Raw genomic sequence first — 23788 nt, 5'->3', positions numbered from 1 at the left:
AAGGAAAATACTAGTATTGATAATTAGTATTAAAAATCCATATGTGACTTAAAACAACTTCACTAATTGTAGAGTAGTTCCTGTGCTTAAATACTGCAATTGCGGAATTTTGAAGGCTGGTCCAACTCTTCTTAGAAGATAACAGATTTGGTAATTTGGGAAGAAAATGCTGTTGTTGTTTCTTACTTGAATATTGCCACTTTTGAAACATGGAAATGGAATATGGAAGAACTACATAAGGCCCATTTGTGAGATGTGAAAGAAGCTATGTATGTGCAAGTGAGTGAACAATAACACGAACAACTTGAAGTTTGTGGATAAAGCCAAGTTGTCAAGAGTTGGACAAGCACCAGGCAAAAATGAAAGATGGTCTATAGTTTAGTTGGAAGGGAAGTCAGAGAGAGTAGCAGAACATGAGCCAGCAAGAAAAAGGAGATGTGAACTACAAAGCATTGCAGAAACTACATGACCATGACGCTTGGCTTTTAAAGCCTGTTGTTTGACAGTGCCATCACGTTTACTGTATGGTGAACATGATTCTGAAGAGAGGACAAAAGTTTTTGCTGGAAGAGTTTGGGGGAATTCACAGGGACCTGAAACTGAAAAACACATCCTGAGTACTTACAGCATGTTTCCCAAGCTATGTCCCAGTGCAGAATAAGCATAGCTAGCTGAAACCCTGCATCAAGGTGATTTAAGCTTTTCCACTGACTTTGCCCTGAAGTGGGGTAGGGGACGTTCGTGTGATCTCTTAGCACACAGGAGTGAAGGCCACAGCTCATCGCCCTGGCATGGACTAGGAAGGTTTGTGTCTCCCAGCTCTGAAGACTTCCATGAGCATTAATCAGTCCTGAAAATGTCCATTGGGTGGTAATTAAATGTTGTCATCCTCTCTCCTCACTAAAAACAGAGCATGCAAGACCTGGTGAAGTGAAATCTATAGACTAAGTAACCAAGTGAGCAGAAATGAACAAAGTCAGGCCCTGGATTTTTGCATTCACATCTTTCAGCCAGCTGTCCCTGCAGAGAAAACATCTCTCTCTGTGTCGCTCAGCCTGCAGTACATCCAGGGTTTGCTTAACCGCAGAAGAAAAACACTGCAAGAAACATCCGTAGAAAATGAGATGAACCAAAAAACAAATAAAGTCCTTCGTTAAGCGAGTTGATCATGGTGGAGGACTCCATCTGGAGATAGTTAGCCACAGCACAGGGTTAACTTGCTTGCTATCCCCTTAGTTTGTCAATGGGAACAACCTCCTCTCTCCTCCCACATCTCTGTTACTCTGCCTGTGGTTTAGCAGATAACATAATTACATCATGACAGTCCCTGGATGGGAATGCTGCTGTTTAGCATAATTGGCAACCTGTTTTTTCCCTGAGGGCTTGTTTCATGGGTTGTATACCAGCAGGGCAGAACTGAGCCTTCAGCACAAAGGTGTCTGGTGGCACAGATCGGGTTTTTTTAACCCCTAAGAGCTGACACACCCTCTGTGTTTATGGGGCCACAGGTTTTATTGCTATGTTCCAATTTATTTTTTTACTCTTTATGCACTAAATTCCACATGGGAGTGAGAGGAGAGTGGAGGAACAACAGAGGAGGCAGAACTAATTAAATTAGCCATTTCTTAAAACAAATAAATACCAGGCAGTTTAATCTCATTTAAAAAATAAATAAATACCAGCACGTAGCCCATTTTTATTGGTTCAAGCAGTTACTTCCATGCCCAGCTGTTAACACAGGAAAACTTGTGATTCTTGAGGGGTTTATTTTGTCTTACTCTATTTCTTTATAACTCACTTTGTGCTCCTACCATTTTTGGCATTTTTATTTTTTTTTACACGTGGGGTGGTAGCAAAAGTTTTGAGACAAGCCAAAAAAAATGTTGTTCTTTAGGGGGTAAAGAAAAAAGGAATGTGTTTGGGGTAAGAGAGTTGGGAAGTTTGGGTAATACTGAGATGGTTCACCAGGTGACCCTTCAAGAAGAGACAGTGAAGTGAAGAGTCTTTTCTGAGGATTTCCAGCAGCCCGTTCTAGCCAGCAGCTTGCTGTGAAGTTACGTGAGAAAGACAGTCATCAGTTCATCTCTGTTGTGGCTGGTGTTGTATTGATGTGTGTTTTTGTTTTGTTTTGTTTTGGTTTGGTTTGGTTTTTTTCCCTGACATAGGGACAGGAACTTTCCTTTTCTAACCCAAGGATTGGGGCTGGAGTCTCACAGAGAGATACAGACGTGTGTGCAGTCACATATATTTGTAGAAGTTTGTACTATCAGATTAAGATTTATATTATATTCTTTGTGTAAACTTCTGTAGTGAACTTTTCAAGAAAACTGAAATTTTTCAAAGTATTTCTTGTCTCTTATCAGTTAAAACAGAAATGCCAGAGCTCCGATAGTGATCACTGCAAATGGTTCTTTGTCTAAAACTACTTAAAGAACTGGGACATGAGACACTGAGCAGCACTCAGAGCTCCTCTGTAGCAGGATATAGTGGATTTAGGGTAAATTCTGCTACAGCAGGGTTTTGCTTAGGTCTCACCAAAGCTGGGTAGATGCCACAAGAGGTAAATGGGGTCCTTTAGTTTGGTGGACACAGCCCTCCATGTCACCTAGTCTTGCTGTAATTACCTGAGAAGAGAGCCATCTGCGTTACAGTGAAAGTTAAATTTGACCTGAAATGAAATTGTTGATGAGAACTTTGTTCTTAAAAAACAAACAAACAGACAAGTTCTGTTTTTTTGTTTTTGTTTTTTTATTGTCCACTAGGCATTTTCACCCATTAGTCACCTGCTCTTACTGGCGGGTGCTTTCATGCTTATAAACAAAATACCAAATAACCCCCCCCAGAAGTCCTTTGACTCCATATAAAATGTCAATTATGTTCTTTTCAACAGCTTGTATGAAGCACACCAAGGGCAGTATTCTGCCTGTGTGTATTCGGCTCTGCATTTAAGCTCTGTCTTGTTTTAGCCAGGAAATAGGTGGGTTCATCAACATAGTTCATGGAGACAAAGGTCCTTTCCAAGAGCCAGCATGCAGGGCCGTGAGCCACAGAGCAGTTGTGGTTCTGAAATCAGTTTGAAGACAGGTTTAAGACCAGAGGGGTGCTGACTGTGGAGGATGCCAGTGCTGGTGCTGGAGCTGGGTGGGCCTTGCTGGTGGGACCGGGAGCCTCACTCAGTGTGACAGGGCTGCGTCTGTCTGAAGCCCTCTTGAGAGCTGGTGGTGTGGCAGGGAATGGGAGAAACCTGGCCGAGCTGTTGCAGTGAAGTCAAAGCACAAAGCTGGATGAGAAGAAGGGAATGGCAGGATGATCCTGTTAACATCATTTCCCTGCCACAGCTGGGCCTCCTGCTGCTGGACACCTGTCTGAACCCCATAGGGCAGCCTTTAAAATAGGAGGTTATATGGCCTTGTTAATATGGTCACTGCTGGCTCCCATACGTTCCCTCACGGCCATCAAATGGTACCCATGCTACTACTGACACTAGACATTCAAAAGTGATGGGTCAAGTTCATGATATCATGATACATCAAAAATAAAACTCTGGACCTTTCCTTTTCTTTTCTCCTTTCTTTGCCACTTGGAGGTTGCTATCTCAAGCTGTCTCTTACAAACACGAAGCTGAAAACTTTTGGGTTTATTTTTAAGTGAAAAATTTTAAATAGAGAACCGGTTCCCAGTGACTTGCTATTCATAAAAGCATGAAATTGCCGTAAGATTTGCCAAGAAGCTTCGAGTTAGTTACATCATGCATACCTCTGGCAGGAGCCCTGCGGGAGCGGTGCGGGGTCCCCTGCCCATCCTCTTTTGGGTCCCTGCCGGGTGAAAATTGCCGCCCTCTCGCTGAGCCCGAGCCCAGAAGCCAGCTGGGGTGGAAGGAAGCAAGCTGGGGAGCAAGCGCTGGGCTTGGAAATGCTGAGTGCTTGAATGTTTGCACGAGCAGGAGGGAGGTTTAGGGGGAATTATAAACGTTTTTCAAGCCAAGAGAAGTGATTGAACCCTTGATCACTCCTTTTCATTTCCAGAATGTCACAACCACTCCCCTGAGCTCAGGAAACTTGCAGTCATTTGTTTGCAAGCTGCTTGAAAGCGCTCTTTTAAAAAATAATTGTTAGCCTCTCTGTTTCCTAACCTGCTTTTACACCAAGCCTGTTGAGCTGGAGTTGAAGTTACGCATCAGCTTTGTTCGGCCGTGTCAAAGAGGGATTTTTGGGAGGTGTTTTCTCAGGGAGGCAGGTTGCAGCTGGCTGCTGGAGGGGCCCCATGCCTTTGGCAGGCAGGGAAGCACAGAGCAGAGTGGGCTTCAGGCAAGAAAATGAGACTGCAGAGCTACAGCACCCACCTGAGCAAGGGTGTCCGTCATCTGTGGGCTCCTTGCTTTCCTTTGCCTCCTGTTCTGGGGGTGAGCAGGGTGCTGGGGGAACAGCCAGGCTGTGATGCCTGCTGTGTTCCAGCCAGGAATGCGATCGGGATGCAATCCCTGCGGCTGCTTTGTGCAGCTGTGTCGGACAGCAGGGAATGACAGGGAACTATTGCCAGGCAGGAAAGCAGGCACCCCAGAAGCCTGCTGGGAGCAACCCCGGAGAAGGACACTGGTGCAAACACCACCGGAGGAAACTCAGCATTTGAGGCTCATTTCTTTGGAGGAGAACCAATCCAAATAGCTTATAAATGAACGGATAAATAGCTCGCGCTCTCTGTTGTGGTGCCCGCAAACTGCCAAATCTGTCACGTGAAAGCCCATGATGAGAGTGTGAGGAGCAGTCAGGGCAGGAAGAAACTGCAAGTGGCACTTTCTGATGTATTCCTGTGGGCTTCTCGAAGAGATGGCTCACATTCCCAGGGACCTCTGGAAACAGTCGTGTGCTCTATCACATAATGTTCCCTCCCTAGGAAAACATTTGGTAGTAGTTTAAAAAAGAAAACTTCAGAGAGCTTATGTAAAGCCAAAGTGAATTTGTTGAACCCTGATGCGTACATACTTTACTTGGGATGATGTTGAATTTCCAGTGCTGGTTTGAGCTGCTAGCAATAGTTGCAGAACTTTTCAGTGACACTCGAGCTTTTGTACTTTTTAACAAATCCTTCCTTTTAAACACACATCTATATACTAACACTTCTGAGTTTTGTTCATCTGGATCTATGTGGCCACAGTGCTCACAAAGTGGGAAAATTTGAGCCTTGTCCTTAACCTTATACACACTTCTTACTGCCTAATCCTATTCCTATCTTTGGCACAAGATTGTGTGTGAATTTCTTCTATAAGTTCTTAAATGTTATGCTTGTTCAATTCACTTTGAAGTGTGTTATATTTCAAGTATGAGTGGGTTATTCTTTAATACAGTATTATCCTCCTGAAGATGTGCTACCAGAAACATTGACTCTTCCCAGCAGATTGTTTTATAGAAATATCCAATAATATCAGCTGTACTTCCAACATACTCAAGAACTTCAGCTATCTCTGGGCCCATGACATCCTGGTTTGCTTCGCTTCACTTCTCCAATGACATTTTATTTCTTCTGAATCATTAAACAGCAATATACTGAAATTTTTCAATGTTTAGGGTAGCTGTAAGTTTGATCTTATCGTTAACTAAAGTACAACAGTGAATGATATTGAGGTTGAGTTACTCATGTTTATAGCTGGTTTTAAGTTGATTTTTGTATTGCTTGCAATGGCCACAATATTTCAAGTTTTTTTTCACTAAGGTACTGCAGAATTGAATATTCATGTTTGTAGCAGTGGTACCTGCTGACAGAGCTGGGTGGTTGCAGTTCCTCCATGTCAGGCAAACGAGCATCACTGCTGAAACTAAGGGCTGTGTGAATGTTGATGGTGTAGCATGAATATGCATCGTCAGGACCGAGATGGGGTCTTGTGTTTTATAGCTACTCTGAGGCTTGAGGGATGCTCACCCACTTCCCACTAAAATAATTCAGCTTAAACTTGTTCACAGAAATTCAAGTTGATGCTTTGTTTTAGCCTATGGATTACAAAGATTGTTCAATGCCAGTGTATGACTGCGAGAGGTTTTAGAAAACGACATGCTGTAAAAAAGCAAAAACAAATAATCATATGTTTTTTTTTTGGATATCTAAAAAATCTTTAAGATGCAACAGCTGAGCTAAACATTTTTGTTGAAAAATCAGAACTCTGTTGTTTGAGCTCCTCTTTCATTTTGTAGTTAGAGTTGGTGTAAAAACAGTCTCTGTTTTTTTTTTGTTTGTACAGCTCTTGTCACAAACAGGTCCTGATCTATAACTATACCTCTTAAGCACTGTGATAATACAAGTCATTTATTATTAATGGAGAGCAGAGAATTGGGGACCTGAAATACAGCATGAAACAAGGAAGTGGGGAAATGAATGTATCAATTATGTATTTGCCGTGTTTATGGTGCTCTTAGAGTTGTTGTTTTCCCTGAAGGGAAAAGGAAAATTCTGCTGTAAAAGCTGAGCATGTTCTCAGTGCCTTTTCTGATGACAGGATGGCTTCTCCCCACCCAAGGCCTCATCAAGCCATGAGACCCTCTGGCTGACTTTGTCACAGTCCTCCAGGACCAGAGACCTGAAGGGGCACCCAGGCTACTTTCAGCCCCTGCTCTGCTCACCTCTCCAGGCTCAACACCTGAGGCAGCTCATGGGGCATCTTCCATAAATGCTGATTCAATGGAAAAAATAAAGTTCAACATGTATACAGATCAGTCTTCAAATCTGCTTAAAGATGATTCTCTAATTCTGTGGTGTTTTACGGTGCCACTAGCTTGCTTGATGGAATTGCTACTTCTTGATTTTGTAGGAAAGGGAATATGCTGTTTTTATTTATTTAAAGTATAACTAAATCCTATCGCAAACTGCATATGGACCTTTCTTTTTTTTTTTTTTTTTTTCCTTTCTCATGAAAATGCCCCTGAGCTTCAGAGTTTAATTTGGTAAAGGAAGAGCAGCTGGGCTGACAAATATGTCAGCTTGTGTCTGATTTTCTCCACCCTGGCCCTAATAAGGAGCAAGATGCAGGGAATAAAACAGCTGTGTGCTGTGCAGCGAGGCATGAGGAGAGTAATGAAACATGATGCTGAAGAAAAGTCAGCTGCAACTTGGCGACTCCCATTTTCTCACAGCAAATAAGATAACTTCAGCTGTATTCAGGATCCTGGTATTATACACACAGAAAAAATATGAACGGTTTTTGCATGTTGTAGCTTTAGAATTGACAAATTGGCATTTTGACTGAGAGGAGCTATGTTTAATCATTAGTAGTTTCTTGTGAGTGCGTTGGAGTTGTATTATTTCTGTTTATCCAAGCTAGTATCTAGCAACAAAGGCAAACAGTTTAAAGGCAGATGAAAAATAAACTTAAAATAAACACAGTTTTCTCTACAAAGACAGCAGGACTAATAGCCTGCAAAAACGCTTGCAATGACAGCAACACTCAGAAATTTGCTAGCTGGATTTAAAAGTGTCCTTGACCTCTGCTGGGTTCAGAGGCCAGCTGGGTTGCAAAAAGAAACTATTTGCTTCAGGTTTGACTTGTGTGCTTGTGGACAAGTGCAATGTGCTGTTTCCTGTACTAGAAAAAAGGTGTTGAAGTAGTGCCAGTATGAAAGAAAACATCACCTTTAAATGGCAGTACAGTGAGCTCGAGCTCGGGGCTGTGTGCAGGGAATTTAATTACACAGCAGATCAGATTGAACCTAGGATTTTTTGTATGTAAATATTCTGTTAATTGCAGATCCAAAGCTCCTTATTATTTTATCTAAATGTGAGGAAGCGCTGGGGTGGGAGCCCCCCAAAACCAAACCTGCTCTTAGATTTATAAACATGTTGACTGTGGAAGACTTGGTTAAAGATGTACGATAATGGGAAAAGCACATATGAAATGTTAATGCAGAGTTGTTTTTGGAAAGGATGTTGGGTTGTCAGGAATGAATTGGGGTGGGTGGACGGGGGAGGAGAGACGTGTAACTACCTTCCCTGGCTTCCTTCATGTGGAAGAAGGAAACAGCCACCACTGTGAGTGCTTCAGGCGGTCATCACGTGAGCCTTTGATGTGGTGTGGGGGTCAGGGCACACTGCTGTGAGGGCCTCTCCTCTCAGCTCTTGTACCCTCGTGTGAGATCTTACACAACAGGCAGTGAACTCAGGCACTCTTCCTGCTAAAACTCTTCCCAAACTCGTCCCCATCCCCTCCTGTCCCCTCCTGCTTGTTCCTGTCTGAACTCCGTGGCACACCACCCAGCTCAGTCCTGTCAGCACGCTGTTTAGCTGGCCCTCCTGTGAAGTAGTAAGGAACTCATTTGTTTTTAAAAATCTTTACAAAAAAGTTATTTTTCTGCTGGCTCAGCACAGTGAGAAAGTGCAGCCTCACAAATAGCGACTGACATGGATGTTCAGCTGATGTTTCTACCAAGATGCTGTGAGAATACAGGCTGAAATAGCTGGAGATATGCCTGTGGGCTTAGCATCTCTAGAAAACCATATCTGTGTACCTACTCCACTGGCAGTGTCGATGCTTTCTGGAGACATCCCACTGCTCATAGCACCGTGGGAAGCAGTTCTTTGGCCACGAGCTGTGAGGACACAACTCTGTCTTTCCATGTGTGCTGAGGGAAGGGTAGAAAGGCATCGGAGAGAGATCAGCAGCCAAGTTGGTTAGCCTGCACAGCAGGCCAGATGAGCTGCTGGCAGCATAAAATTCTCACTCGGGGTGATGTCAGGCTCCAGGTGAATCAGCCAGCTTAGATCCAAAGCAGCCCTGAGCTTGTGGCTGCTTAGGTATGGAGGGAAGTGAAGCCAGACAGCCTTTGAGGAAAAGCCCAGAGTAACTTTGGCTGTGCTTTGCCTCTTGCGAGGTTTTTGACTCAGCTCTAGTAGTGGGTCGCTCGGACTGTCTGAGGGTGTGCTGATTCACTCCTTGGGCTGGCTCCCGAGAGGAGCTGTCGTTTATCAGCTAGAGCTGCAGGGATTCAGCGGGCTGAGGGCACAAGGACTGCCCAGCACAATTCGCACCAGGCTACTGGGCTGTCACTTGCTGTGCTCCTTTCAGTTTTTCTTCCAACAAATTCCTGCTGACTATTTCTCATCAAGTTCCTGGGAGCTCTGGGGATGGCACATTCCAGTTTGGTGGCAACATAGCGTACCTATTACGTTTGCTCCCCTTTTGTCAGGACAAACCAGCACCGGGGAGCAGCAAGGACATGGCCTTCCCCTGTTTTCCTTCTCCTTGGCAGGGGCTGCAGCTAGGACAGGTGGTACAGGAGCTTCTGGCCCCACTGAGCAGATGGGGAGAGTAACTTTGCAGCTAGCTGGAGGAGTGGGAACAGGGCCAAAGGCTTCCACGTGGCACACTTGGCATGCTTTTATCTCAGCGTCAGTAGTGCATATGTATTAATTACTGCAAAAGATGTTTTTATTTTTATTCCTGCTTATTACCACATAGGAAGAGGGGCCACGTACTCACTTCAGATTATATTCAATAGCCAGTGTCTGGGAAGTTTTATCACTTGCCTGTAGATAAAAATATCCATAGTAAATTTATTGTAGGTATTTTACTCCCCTGTATTAAGACTACATCAGGAAAAGTCAGTCAGCAAGGAAATATTTCCAGTTCTGCAGTTCTGGTTTTCAAATGTGACGTTAAAAATATCATTAGGGAATTTAACAAGATGAGTATGTGCAGCACACTTCTAGGTTGAATTACAGAATTATCCAAAAAGGTTTTAAAACTATAAATAGAAATCTATATACCATTGTACTTCAGGGAGATTTATTCCTTAATATTCTGATACATAGCATTAGTTTTCAATCCTCAGCCTTTCAAAGCAATTTGGATGCTCTTTCACATGTGCTGCTTTTGTTGTTGTTGTTTCTGTCCTCCCACATCTCTGTTACTGTGCTTGGAGTTTTTTTCCCCATTTTTGTGGAGAAGTTGCTTGGATCTAGAAGGTGACCTTTGACCTGATGTTTCATATATCTGGAAAATGTAACTGTCTGGAAATTTTCCATTTGCTTCTTTTCACTGGAGTATTGGGGTTGAGAAGAGAGGAGCAAGCAACCCACGTTGAACTGCAGATCCCTTTTCTTTTGGTCAGAGCCAGCTGTGTTCCAGTCAGAGAGCAGGTATCGAGACGTTTGCAGCCAGATCACTTTCAGACCTGCATAACAGGATTGCTAAGCATTTGTTTATTCCCTTCCATTCCTTTGCCTTACCAAGAAGTTAAACACTGGGCTGGAGAGCAGGAAGTAGTGCAGATGTGTTAATACGGACTGTGTGATGCCAAAATGTAAATTCTTAATTTGCAAACACATTTGTGGGCATAATACAACCATAAGGTCAGGTCCTTACTCAATCTGTAAGCAAAATCCGAGTGCATTTTGACACAAGAAGGAGGTGAAAACAGAGTAGATGTGATTACAGAGGTAAAACCACTGCATTAATGCACCACAGAACACCCCCCACTTGCTTAAATGCCTGCGTAGATGTAGTTGGGAGCCTAGCACAGGTATGGCATGGGCAGTTTAGCCAAGCAAGGTAAAAAGACAGACAGCTAAACAAGCTCTTCCAGGCTCTAAGAAATTAATCCCAAGTGTGCAGCTGAAAGAGAGAGCTGGAATAAATGCATGTGGGAGACTGCACCATTGCTCAGGCAAATCTGAAACGTGTGACTTGGCTCGTGATCCTCCTCTCCTGTGCACAGCATCAAAGGAGCGGGTGGCAGGGTGTGCGTCTCCCAGCTTCCACATTAACATGCTGTTCTCTGAAGGGTTTAGAAGTGCCTGTGCAGGATTAGTACGGTGCTGGCTGTGCTTTTTGCAGAGCCTAGGCAGGGACCCACCAAAGGGGAGAGCAGAATATGGCCTTTTGTCCACAGATGCAAAATGACTGGATTTCCCTTGCTCTGGCTTTCTGCAGCAAGGTAACGCTTTGCCTGTGGTGAAATGGGAGTTGCATGGTTCACCCCATAAACGTTCAGCTCTCTGAACTTTGCCATTGCCGGTCCATGTGTGACTCTGACAACCCAAAGGGCATCACTGCATACATATACCCTTGCAGAAGCCCAGGGGCATTCAGGCTGCAGCTACCTGAGGAGAATCCCCCCGCTAGCCATGCCGGCTGCTTTCAGGCAGCAGCCAGAATCCATCTGAAGTAGCCGCAGCCCACCCTGTTTAGCTCATTGCCAGCAGGAGGCCCAATTAACATTTTGCAACACTGGCAGTTCCATATGGAAACTACCATTCAGCCGCCTACATTTGAACTTCAGCTCTTTCCTTTCATTTAATTAAAACACAATCAAGTCAATTAGCTCATGACAGAGTTTCCCCAAAGTTAAACTCCAGATGTATGGCAAGGCAAAAGCATTCAGATGCCAATTCATTGTGCTGCTCTGAGGTAGATTATAGCTCTCCCGTTTGTCAGTTTATCCTCTGGGGATTAGTTTCATTTTTTCCCCTTCCAAGTAGAAAATAAAAAGAGAAAAAGAAAAAAGACCTGTCTTTCCATCTGGTTTTGGTCAAGAAAAATTGATATAACATTACAGAACTTGAGAGATTTATTGAAAATGACATTGATAGTGTCAGAATGACTTCTGTTTTTTAATGACCACGTCAAACATTTTACCACGCAGTGTCTTGATTTTTTTCCAGTAAGCTCCAGGAATAAGTGGCTTACCATACTCTATAGTGAGTTGATGAGTTATTGTTCTTGTCACTAAATTGGGATAATATACAGCTGCACAAACATGTTGATTTTGCTGGCATGAAAACCGTGACTTCAAACTCTGTTCCCTTTGGCAAGACTGTATAGAAAATTATAACACTGCCAGAAAGAGGTTTTGAGGTTTCAATAAACCAAGATGACTTTTGCAGCACATCCCTGCAGGACAGCTGGGTGCAGTGAGAGGAAGAGAAAAATAACTGAACCAACTAACTGGTAGGTAGAAAGTGTAGAAATCCTGCAGACCTAAATTCACACCTAAGGTAACCTTCAACTGGAGCCATTGCATTTTCAGTTGCATTTCTCAATTCATTCATGATTAGACATGGCAATTCCCTGAGTCACCCATATTGCGATGAAGGTTATACTGACACAATTTAAGGGTGATGGGGTGATACCACACTAATATTTGCAACTGAGATATCCAGTGCCAGTGAAGATAGTAGGTATTGGTCCTACCATAGCATGTCAGTGTCACTTGGTTCTGTGTCTTTTCCTGCTTAGTGATTCAAGTAATGTTGTACTTTCTCTTATAAGCAGAGCCACAATTTTTCTTGCAGAAAGCCCATACTTATTGCATCAACCATGTACATGTGATTTCCCATATCTCTACAAATCAATTTAGCTACCCAAGTACAGCATCACCTTCTTCCAGCTCTTGCTGTTGGCTGAAAGGCTTCCAAACTGCTTTTTGCAGAGGACCAGGTAGGGTGTTCTTTGAGAAGGAAAGGACAGGAGGTTTCAGTGCTATTCATTTGGGAAGGAGGAGGAACCCAAGTCTTCTGCCTGCCCATTTGCCTACTCTAGGCAAATGCATGCTCGTTTAGTGGATTAATTTGGGCTTAGGCACGTGGTATGTGCTAGGCTGTTTAGTGCTGTCAGGTTCATGGCTACAATTTCATGGTATTCTGGCTGCAGCTGATTTAGGCTGTCTGCCCAGACCGATCTGGCCCATGCCACAGCTCTCTCCTTATCTGATCCCAACACTACAAGCGTCTGTAGGATTTTGCTGAATACTATATCACTACAGTGGCCCAGATTAAAAATAATCTTTTAAAAAAGGAAAGAGGGTAGAAAGGGGAGACAATTTTGGTCTGGATCATTGAGATCTACTTGAGATCAAGCCCAATGAACAGTTGTATTTTTTTACAACTGAAAGGATGGAATATTTTTTTAGGGTCAGGAATGAGCAGATGGAAGAGTAGAGAAGAAAATTCCTTCATCACCAAAGCCAGTCTGCTGTGAGAGTCTGGTCTGGGCTTATATTTTATGTGCAGTACAGCAGAGTTTTCAGATAATTTTAATCTCATGACTTGCAGCACCTGCACTTTCAAAGTCAGAGCACTTCTGATCAGAGTTCCTCAGGTTCCCAATAGCACAATTCTTGGCCTAGGGACCTAAATTCTACCTTATTTCTTTTGTTGGGTGTAGCCGTAAGAGCTTTTTTACTCCAGGATAAAAAGAATTGTTGTGACAAGAATAAACTAATTAAAATTTGCTTAGAGGCATTGATTCCAGTGTACTTGTTATTTAAACCACCTTTCAGATGAGAATTATTAATCAGCAGTTTTGAAAGATATTTCATACTAACAGCAAAGTCTACCTAATAAACTCCTTCTCATTAGGACTCAATGTGAATATGGACTAATTAAAGCTATTCAGATTCAATAAAGGGCTCTTTGAAAGACAATCTGAGTATATACCTACCAGCTACTTAAGCTATCTGGGTTTTATCTTTGTTAAATCATCACTGACAGAAGTTACTAGCAATAAACTACAAGCAACAAATTATGATCCATTACCTATTAAAATGTGGCTCTACTAGAAAAAGAATACCATAACAACATCATATATATTTATATATATAATCTGCATGACTCTGATTATCCAATAGTGAGGTTACGTTCTTCTGCTGGCTTTCCACTTTCATTACCAAGAGTAAAAAGTACAGTACAACCTATTGCATAAGTATAGACCTCTCCTTTTGTTCATGAATTATCTTTAACCCAAATCTTTAAAAAGAGATGGTCTAAATGCATTCTAGACCAAAAGGCATGGAACCAGTAGAATCACAGCTATTTATTTCAAAGTAATCTATGGTGGACTCACTTGAAACAATTTGATGGATAGTTTTTGTTGCATTTTGTAACATGTGTTCTAAATTCTTACCTGAAGAAGGTATTTGCGTGTTTCAGTGCTGATGTGAACATCTCAGTGCTGAAATGCACCATGCTATGGAAAAACTGCATATAATCCATGCTGCTGCTCCAGCCACACAACACCTCTGGAGATCATTCAGAGCAGAAAAGTGTCTCCCAGGCAGCTGCAGAGATCAAAGTTGTTTCTTGCAAGTAGCCTTGCTAGGATCAGATGTGTTCAGGCATTTCCATCTTTGGTTGTTTATAGGAAAGTTAAGGTCATCCCTAAACCAATCTAATCTTTGCTGGCTGCTTGGAAGCTCAGGGAAGGGCTTTTTATTTCTTTCTTCGAGTCTGTGCCAGTGTTATTTGGCTTTGCAGTGTCTCAGTGACATAGTTGGTCTTTTACAACACGATTTCCTCTTGGAGATTATGATATAATGCTTGGGATGACATCAACAGGAATGGTTAATAGACTTACAGGATGATGTTCTTTGACTTATTTCCCTTGCATCTTCTGCTACCTGGAGTAATAGGTCCCTGATGGTACTGATTTAAATGTTACCCTCTAGCTAACAAGAAAGGTCAGAAACAGATGTGTCAAGCACTGCAGAATCAAATGCCTTGAGCCTTTCAAATTACTTGACTGAAGCACTGCTGGTACCAGTGCATTGTCTCAGTTTATTCAGACAATGTCTACATTGGCAGGCACTGAAGTGTGGTGGAAATGAGTGTGTAAAGTAAAACAGTTGCAGCTGTTTTGGTTTTAGCTGGCTGTAGCCTGGTACCCCAGACTGATTGCTCCTCAGCACATGGAGCACAAGATGCCTTCCTGGAGTTCATCTTCCAGTTCAGTTGCATGCTTAACAAAACTTGTTCATGCTCTTTGTAGCTGCTGTGAAATACAAAGCAAAGCTCAGCAAGTGGAAGCAGTCTGGAGGTTTCCTTTGGAAGCAAGTCCTGATGCAAACAGAAACACTGACAGAGGCACACAATTGCTTACAGTGAGTGGGGAACATCAGCTCAGAACTCATCCAGGAACTTAGAGCTAGAATATTAATATCCAAAGCTCCAGTGATAACCCTTTTGTTTTTACTTTGTTTCTTAAACTCCATCTTGTAACATCCTTATTCTTGGACTCTCAGTTCAGAAGAACGTACATATAATTCTCCAGCCCACCCTTTTTTGTCCCCTGGAATCAAAGCACGAATGGCATTGGAGCACTGTCAGTACTTTTCATAAAGGAAGTCAAGTGAAACAGTACGCAAGCTCAAAATGTGTCTGGCTAGTCAACAATAAAAGCTATTTCTTTTTTAAAAACAAACTTCATTTAAATGAACCTTCTTATGTTTTCTCCAATATTCGTGTAAGACACTTAACCTTTAGATGTAAAATCTGCGTCTAGGATAAAGGACAAAGATATAACAAAATAGATTATGCAGTGTATTATATGCAGTATATAGTACAGTCAGAAGTCCTAATGTCAAACTTAAAAATTATGTTTGTTGAAGGCAATGGAATGACTCATTGGCTTTCTGACGATGGTGGGAAGAAGGGAGGTCTTCAAGACCCTGTACAAATAGAAAGAATAACACAAGTGACTGAATTCCTCATCTTGGAAAACTAAGGTGTTTCCTTTCATCTGAGCGTATAGTGCTTATAATGATTAATAGAAGGTACATAAGCTCTCTGAGGTGCAAAATACACTCCTTTATTCCTAAATAATACATGACCTACAAAGCAAACAGTGTAAATCTTAAACACCACTTTCCTGCTGAGTGTTTCACAGATGAGAACTAACAGCTTTTGAAAAGATCTTTCCATATATGCTGTGGAACGTCATTGCTGAATTTTTTATTTTTTTTTTCCTCTAGGCAACTTATTAGTTGCTAAAATATGCTACCTTATGATTGCTTTTGAATTTAAATACGTCATTTTTCCTAGAAGTGTTAGTTTATCTCAGATTATTTCTAAGGCCAACCTATGATGCTTGGCCATGCTTATTCTTTTTTTTTTTCAGATACATATTTAGATCCCTTTTTTCCAAATGAAGGAAGTGGTACAAGGTCAATGGATGAGTAAATTCCCAATTATGAGCGCTTACGGAGCTCATTTGATAGACTCCTCATGTTTTATGGTCAGAAGGAGTTAATGTTGAATCCCCTTTTCAAGAGATGCAGTCTTCCTAGACAGAATTATTCACCACTAAATTGATCCTTTTTTTTTTTTTTTTTTTTTTTTTTTTGGTATGTTGGCTAATTTGAAGCAGGCAGATTTCTTTAGCGGGGATGAATATCATTATTTCAGAGTTAAATATTTTCAGCAGAGGGCAGAGGAGGGAGTGATCCAAATCCATGTTTCTCTGTGGGGAACTATTGGAGCCGTAATCCTCCAGTCCCTCTGGCAGGCAAAGGAGAAAAAATTCAGATGAGCGTTTTGTGAAAGTGGTTGCCTGCACCAGGCTGGACTCCATGACCCAGGAGGAGTTGAAAAGAGCTATGTTCCCGTATTTATAAAGACTGTGCTGTCTATCACCAGGGCGCAGGCTCTTCACATCAATAACCCAGCCTTTCAAAGCCAGTGAAGACAAGAACATGGGCTTTGTCCTGCTGCAGCCAAGGAGCGGGTAGCCTTTCACTAATGAGCTCATGGACTGCCTCTGCAAATGAGATAATGCTTGGCTCCTGTCCCAGGACAAAACTCTTCAGCCACCAGATCCTCATCTCTTTCCTTCAGCACCTCGCTCCTGATTCTTTGGGCTTGCTAGCACAGATTTCACAAGCAGCTGTGGTTTTCCACAGCCCTGAGTGCTGCAGAAGCATTGACTGGGAGGTGACTTAGTCCAGCCTCTCGCTGTGAGCGGGATTACTCCTAGCAGGAGATGAGGGCAGCCCTGACTAAGCACTGGAAACCTCCAAAGGCAGCGATTCCCCACCCTGCACCCTCCTCCTGGAAGTGCATTCTTTATGTCCATCCAACCTGGCTCTCCCCAGCCACCATCTGCAGGCCTTGCACCTCCTCATGCCACCTGGAATTGCCAAGAAAAAGTCAGTTCTCTTACCTTTGTAACTACCCTTCCAGTAATTCTCCCTTACGTCCACAGTTTGCAGCAGAGGCTTCACTATTCAATACGGGATTATACTCCACAGGCAGTGACTGCAAACCTTCAGTGAAATGCAATCTCTAATTGCAGACAGGGTACCCCTGCAGAGGTCCTGCTGCTGCCCCACACCTCTCTCTTCCTGCCAAGCTGCTTGCTGGCTTGTGTCGGTGGTCTTCTGATCCCCAGACTCTCAGACCCACCTCTTAGGGGCTCATCCGCTGTATGGGAGTGTCATCTTAAACCTCCCAAAGGATCACCCTGAAAACATTTTCCAGGATGTGCAAGCAAGGAAGATGGGGTTTTGTACCCATGCGATCCATAGACCTAGCCTGGCCCTTACCAAAATCATGGCTTTTTATATTTAAAGCCTGTTTCAGTACCTTTCTTCCGTCTTATCTCTGTGTTATAGACCAAAAAGTACTCAAGGAAAACACTTGGAAAAAAAACTTTCAATTTTGATGTATCTGAATAACAGTAATTTCTGCTGGAAAAGTTTTCTTAAGCTGTTTGCTCCATCTCTCTGAGAGTGCAGAATTTGTTGCATTTTATGGGATAACTCATTGATAACTAATTGATTTGAATGCTTTCATTTTCATACAGAGTCATCTCTGATTTTAACTTCATAAATTTCAATGAAGTTATACAATGGATCTTTTTTTTCCCAGTACTTCATTTCAAGACATTGGGAATTAAGTTTCTTGGACTCTGATTGCATGACATCAGCTTTCTCACAGAAAAGATATTTTTTTTAGCATCCTAGATCAATCTAAAGTCTAGGACAAATATAGGTCTCATTAAATGCCATTTGTCTGAGAAACAGAGTAATAAGATTTCACTACGATGTTATGTGTCTGAATATGGATCTTCTTAGCAGCTAAGATACAGCACCAGGATTTAGGAAGTCATTTTGACAAATGTGAAATTAAAAACTTAACTGTTCCATGCCTCATATTTTCCATCGGTAAAATGGGAGCAGTGATATTTTGTTCTTTGAATAGCACTTTCTGATTTAATGGTCCATGATTATCATTATCACTGTTGACAGTGGCATCAGCTCTGTTCCAAATTGGTTATAATTGGAATGTTTAGATGAATGACAGCAATTACAGGGCCATTATGCTGCAAACATTTAAGCCTGTGATTAATTTCATGTATGTAAGTAATCGCGGTTACTTCAGTGAAGCTACTCACGTGAATAAAATTAAGCTCATTTGAAGTGTCTGCAGGATCAGGAGTGGAATGCTCTAAGAAACCTTAGTTCTTAAATAGAAATAAATAATAGACTTCTCAGGGAAATTTCTGGGAAATTTATTTGAACTCTATGTTGCTGCGTGTTGTTCAATGAGTGCTAATTTTGTTCACAAAACAGCCATTGATTATAAATATTGGCTTTGATATCACTCAATATGTTTTTGCAGAAAAGCAATCCTTCTTTAAATTTTGGCTACAGCCCAAAAGCTTATTGTTAAATACATTTTCTTGGTATGAAGCCTGACTCATGGCATGCTCCACTGTGTGTGACTGATTACCAGGGATATCAAACCGAACTATTTCCATTCTGCTGCCAGCACAGTTATCATTAGAGCTCTTTTAAAAAGGGATGTGTTTTACTCCAAAGAAACGGTTTATGTTTTTACATTGTGCGGATTTTGTTTTCTGTATCATGATAGTTAGTTATTCAGCTTTACCAAAGATAGAGAAAATGTCACAAAAACATGTGTTGAAAGGAGTTCTTCAATAGCGATGAGGAACCAGAGAAGCATGCACATGGCAGAGGCGTGTTGTGAGCAGCCTGCTCTGGCTGGCTCTAGTGGGGATGCTGAGCAGAAATGAAGCATGGGGCTAGCTAAGGTGAGGACTGGCTTCTGACTACAGGTGTGATAAAATGCCTGTTGACTGCCTTCTGGAAGAGAAAAATGGGGACTGCCCCACAGCCTTTTGCTGTCTGATAACGGAGTGCTTTATCTGTTAGCTACCACTTTGCTTTCCATCCTTCAGTTACCTTTGCTTTTTTTGTTTGTTTTTCAGTTGATGGCTTGGATAAGGCTTCAATCGCTAACTCCGATGGACCAGCCCCAGGATCGCAAACTCCCCCCTTCAAGAGAAAGGGCAAACTCTCTACCATTGGCAAAATCTTTAAACCTTGGAAATGGAGGAAGAAGAAGACCAGTGACAAATTCAGAGAAACATCGGCAGGTATGCAAGTGGCCCTTTGGTGGCAAATAGTAAGAAACACTGTAATAGCTTTGAGGATAATACTTGAAAAGGTCTTAGATGGCAGAAATTATTTAAGCACAGTATTTTGCATATACAAAAACTGTTTGATTCTTGGCAAGGAAAACCTTACTCAGCTTCTGTCCTGAACCTGTCACCAAAAATGTGCAATTTGTTCATTTAATATTCATTATGTATTATATTCTTTTGATGTTGAAAGTGTTATTTTTAATGAAGAAACACTAGACTGTATGCTACATGTTCTCAGGAATGTTGGAAGTGTCTCTGTCTTCTAATGGCCAGTGGCTTGGGTTATGAAATGAACCTTGCTTTCATGGAGACAGAAGTTTGGTCTGTTCAGAGGTGAGAAGCAGATGTGGTCATGCCCAGCAAGAGAACGAGGATCGGATTTGCAACCACTGCCTTCGTACTGGCTGCTCAGCCCCTTCACTCCCCAACTGGATAGGCTTGAAGAACAGTCTGAAATAAAATGCTGTGACTGAGTTATGTTCCTTCTGAAAATGAGCAAGATGGAAGGCTGGGATTTGGTCACCTGAACACAGGTACTTGGTACCGCTTGAGGTGCTCTGGACATCCTGGCTGCTCTCCCTAAAGGTTTTGCATTATGTTTGCCATCCCTTTGCAGATATCCCCAAAATCTTGGGGCAACTCAAGTGGCTGTAGAAAGTCACGCTGAGTAAACTGAGCCCAACCATGCATGTATGTCTCTGTGTGTCAGAGCTCTGTCCAAGCTTTCTCCAGAAAAATCCCAAAGTTCTATTCTGGGATTCACATATTTGATGCTATGCTTTTCTCAACTTGAGCTTTATCAGAGTCCATGGAGCATCTATGGGCTTTTCAGATCCATTTCCACAAGTCCACTGTCTTCTATGCCTTTAGATTAGAAAACCAGTATTAACCTCCCCAAATGTCCCTAGTAGGCTCTTCTGAACTGTCAGGAGTACACTGTTTTATATTTTAAACCCAGCAAATGATAATTATTACAGAAAGGAACTCTGTTTTTGCAGAGTAACTACTAAAACATGTTATATTTACTCAGAAGGCAAAAAGAAGCCATCTTTTTCCTCTGGGTACCCTGTGACAACCCCACCACAATTTCTTTTACTACTGCAATCAAAAAGTTCCCCTAAGCCTGATAACTCCTGCCTTGCTTCCAGTTTTCTTCAACTTTCCTAGTACTTTTATCATATTTCTAGGGCAAAGATCTTCCTAGTTAATCACTCCTGAAGCTACATTTAGGGAGGTACATGGTCTAATATGCACCAAATTCTTCAGAGTAATCAGTATTTTTATTGCTGTATACAGACATTCCCCAAGCTGTCACCAAACATTACCTTATGTTAAACTGTTAAGCCATTAAATAATAATGCATGTGTCATTTTGCAGTTATTTTTTACAAATTAATATCTGGTAAATTTATGTTAAATACAGTATTTCTTACATTATGCTATCTTTAGCAGCCTCAATACAATCGTACAAGCATGACATCAATTCATGTAATACCAAGGCAAAACACACGTTTGTGTTTCGTTTACAAAAGGAGGAAATGAGGCACAAAGCAATTGAGCTCAACATTTCCAAAAGTACCTGCGTAGTTACTTGTTTATACTTAATTTGCTTGTGTTGTTTATGATAGCATAGTCCCTGAAGTTTTTCAACAGGTGTGAAGAATCTACAGGTCCCATTGGCACTGACTTCCGATGAAGTTATTCAGGATGAAGGCATCTTAGATTGAGCACCTGAACGCTGGAGATGCCTAACAGTTGATGGAATGAACAGAAAAAAATAAATAGTTTCAGAACTGTAATAAAAATCTGGGTTTAAAATTATGCTATAGGTATAAATAAACTCCAAGTCACAAAATGCCTTTTTCAAGTGCTGTGCAGCAACACAAGTTGGTAATAAGGGATGCTACCTCTTTCATTGAAGTTTGCTGCATTTATATGCATGAGAGCTACAATATTGTTCGCGTTACAGCAGAATATGTTGAGCACTTTAGATTGAGTCTCTGATTTTGCCCCTGTGTGCTCTCAATGCATAGCTGTGTTTATTACTCTAAAGGAGGTAATTACTGGGAAGCAGAGTCTATCTCAACTACCTTATACCTAATTTTTAAGGGGGTACTCTGTCTTCTCAGTTAGCTCAGCTGTGTCTGCTTGCTTCCACTGCCTTCTGAGCAGTGGCACCAGTTCTGTGATGAGTAGATTGCAAACCTGATCCAGCAGAAAGCTAATACAGTGAACCATAACAAGAAGTAGTAGTTTTTAATTTTCTGCAAAGGTTACCACTTGCACTTGTGGTCTTGCTTTGTGATTACTGTCAAAAGAGCATACTGAAGCAGAGAGAAAACACAGAGACGCTCTTTGGAAGACTTAAAATTCAGACAACTGATTATTTTTATTTCAGCTGCAGTTATGCATCACTGTCTTTCAGGTCTGGAAGCTAAAAAATTAATGTAGATTTCCTTGTCTATTCTTCCAAGGTTAGAGTTTTATTTTTGTTATAAATCTTTTATTCAAAATGGGGAGCACCGGTGTGCAAACAGAAATCCATAAAAGTTAGGAGAATTTGCACTACGAATCAGCAGAAGACTAATAGAGTCAGTGGTGAAAGATCAATGCAGTCCATAGATCATGTAACCAGGAGCTCTTTTGGTCAATTGAATATGTGACTGTATATAATTATGTATTGAAAAGTGGAAGTTAATTATCAGCACAAATGAAGTATCTCTGTAAATGTTGTAGGGCATGAGAAAAGTTCAGTGCAGGAGGAGGTAAGAGTTAACTAATTAAAGTCCCCACTCTAAGTTCAGTCACAGGACTTTATATTTAATAGTTCTTTTTGAAAAAAAAATAATCTACTAGCACAACTGATTTACTAGAGTGACTAATGTATCTTGTGTTGAATATCTTTATATATACTTATAAATTATCCTTACAAAAAATCATTTTTTATATCATCATTTAGATAACATCCGGCTAGATAACCATGTAGTGTGTACCCAACCTTTATACTGTAAAGGCTGCTCTTATGTTTAATAACATAAAGTAATGTAAAACTCAGCTAGTAAAACATAAAATCATTCTAATAATCTAAATTATACAAACTACAAATTCAATGCATGTTTTGGTGAATAGAACATTTTATATGCAGGCTTGGGAACTTATTATATTTTTTCATTATTCAGTAGATTGTTTTTATTTTCTCTAAAGAGTCCATATGCTCTATTTTTAATAAGGATTTAATGATCTATCCCACTATGCTGTAACACTTCACTCATTTGAGTGGGATTGTACTAATGTAGTGATACAGGGAATAGATTTCAGGTTTTGAAAGCTTTTGTATTCTTTTGTACGTTCAGTATATCATCAGCTTGTATTTGTAAGGTTACATGCATTTTGCCAACCATCACAGTATTTAGTGCTTTTTTTTCTGTAAAAGTGAAATGCTGGGAGTTATGTAATATCTGAATGTCTCAACTTTCACCTAAGACATAGAAAGTCTGGTTTCCTAAGCTGGGGAGATGAAAAGAAAGTAAACCTGGATGACAAGAATTGTAAGTTTTAAAAATAAATGAAAGGTTCCCAAATCAATTTCCCTCTACTTGTCATGTTGGAGTTTTACCCCTTGTGGCTCTCCAAGATGTAAGCTTTGGCTAGATGAAAGTGGTACCTAATTGACTATACTGACTAATCTCTGCAGAGTGAAGATTCTGAGCACATCTTCAAGGCAAATTTAGTTCATAGTCTTGTTTAGATGTTATTGCCGTTTACTCTCTTGTCTACCATCAGAACTATTTCTTCCAAGCCTGGCTGTGCTGGTCTTATGCTAGTAGCCTGTTTTGAGCTAGATACATCTTTCATTCATCCTGATTGCCTACTAATAATACTGGTAGTGCTGGCAGGAGTGCACCAGCATAAGTCACTTGTGTTGACTTCCAGTGTATTCCTGCAGTTCCTCCTCTGTTTGGCCAGAAACACAGATGACCTCCTCACATAATTCCTTACAGAGAAATGATAGGGGTAAATTCTGCTGTTTCTGCAGCACTAAGGGACTGTGTCCTCAGAAATCCCAGAAACAGACAGGGTGCCAGCCCCAGCTGCATCACGAATGAGCTATAGCTACTCAGTGCAAATTGGGTTAGCCTGCACTGAAAGCATATCTTGACGTGCCTGGGGGCTATTTTGCTGTCAGGAAACCCCAGAGCTGTAGGGAGATACTCATTTGTTTTTAAGCTCTATGTAAGGAAGGTATGGAACCACTTATGTTTGTATACGTCTTTCCTGTGAGGCTGGAATTTGAAATGAAAACCAATTTGGATTGCGCTCATCCTGCTTCAGATGGTTGTTTCAGGGAAAAAAAAAAATGTTATCCTTTTATTTCTTGAGGAAACAGACCCAGGGCCAACAGAGATTAAAAAGATGCATTTACTTGGCAAGTCACCCCGTGTTGCTGGTTAATTGACACAGCAGAAGAAACTTGCTTATCTAATATGAGAACAGGGAAAACATCCGTACAAAATAAAATTCCTACAGGAAATCCTCTTCCTCAGACAACGCAGACAGAGATATATTTACATTGCAGAATAGGTTGTTTGTA

The 23788-nt window shown here is 41.4% G+C and overlaps 1 protein-coding gene across 3 annotated transcripts in view; it reads left to right on the top strand.

Annotated features, from left to right (window-relative positions):
* Nucleotides 1-23788, top strand: part of PHACTR2 (phosphatase and actin regulator 2) — a 133066-nt gene that overhangs the window by 62966 nt on the left and 46312 nt on the right. For all 3 annotated transcript variants that reach the window (XM_082756929.1, XM_082756931.1, XM_082756930.1), the window contains exon 2: nucleotides 18983-19150. In XM_082756929.1, the coding sequence (XP_082613055.1) occupies nucleotides 18983-19150 (168 nt within the window). The remainder of the gene's footprint in view (nucleotides 1-18982; nucleotides 19151-23788) is intronic.

The sequence above is a fragment of the Aythya marila genome (assembly GCF_965140915.1).
Source record: "Aythya marila genome assembly, chromosome: 3".
Lineage (NCBI taxonomy): Eukaryota > Metazoa > Chordata > Aves > Anseriformes > Anatidae > Aythya > Aythya marila.
The sequence above is the reverse complement of the archived record's forward strand: the minus strand, read 5'-3'. Positions and strand labels throughout refer to the sequence as shown.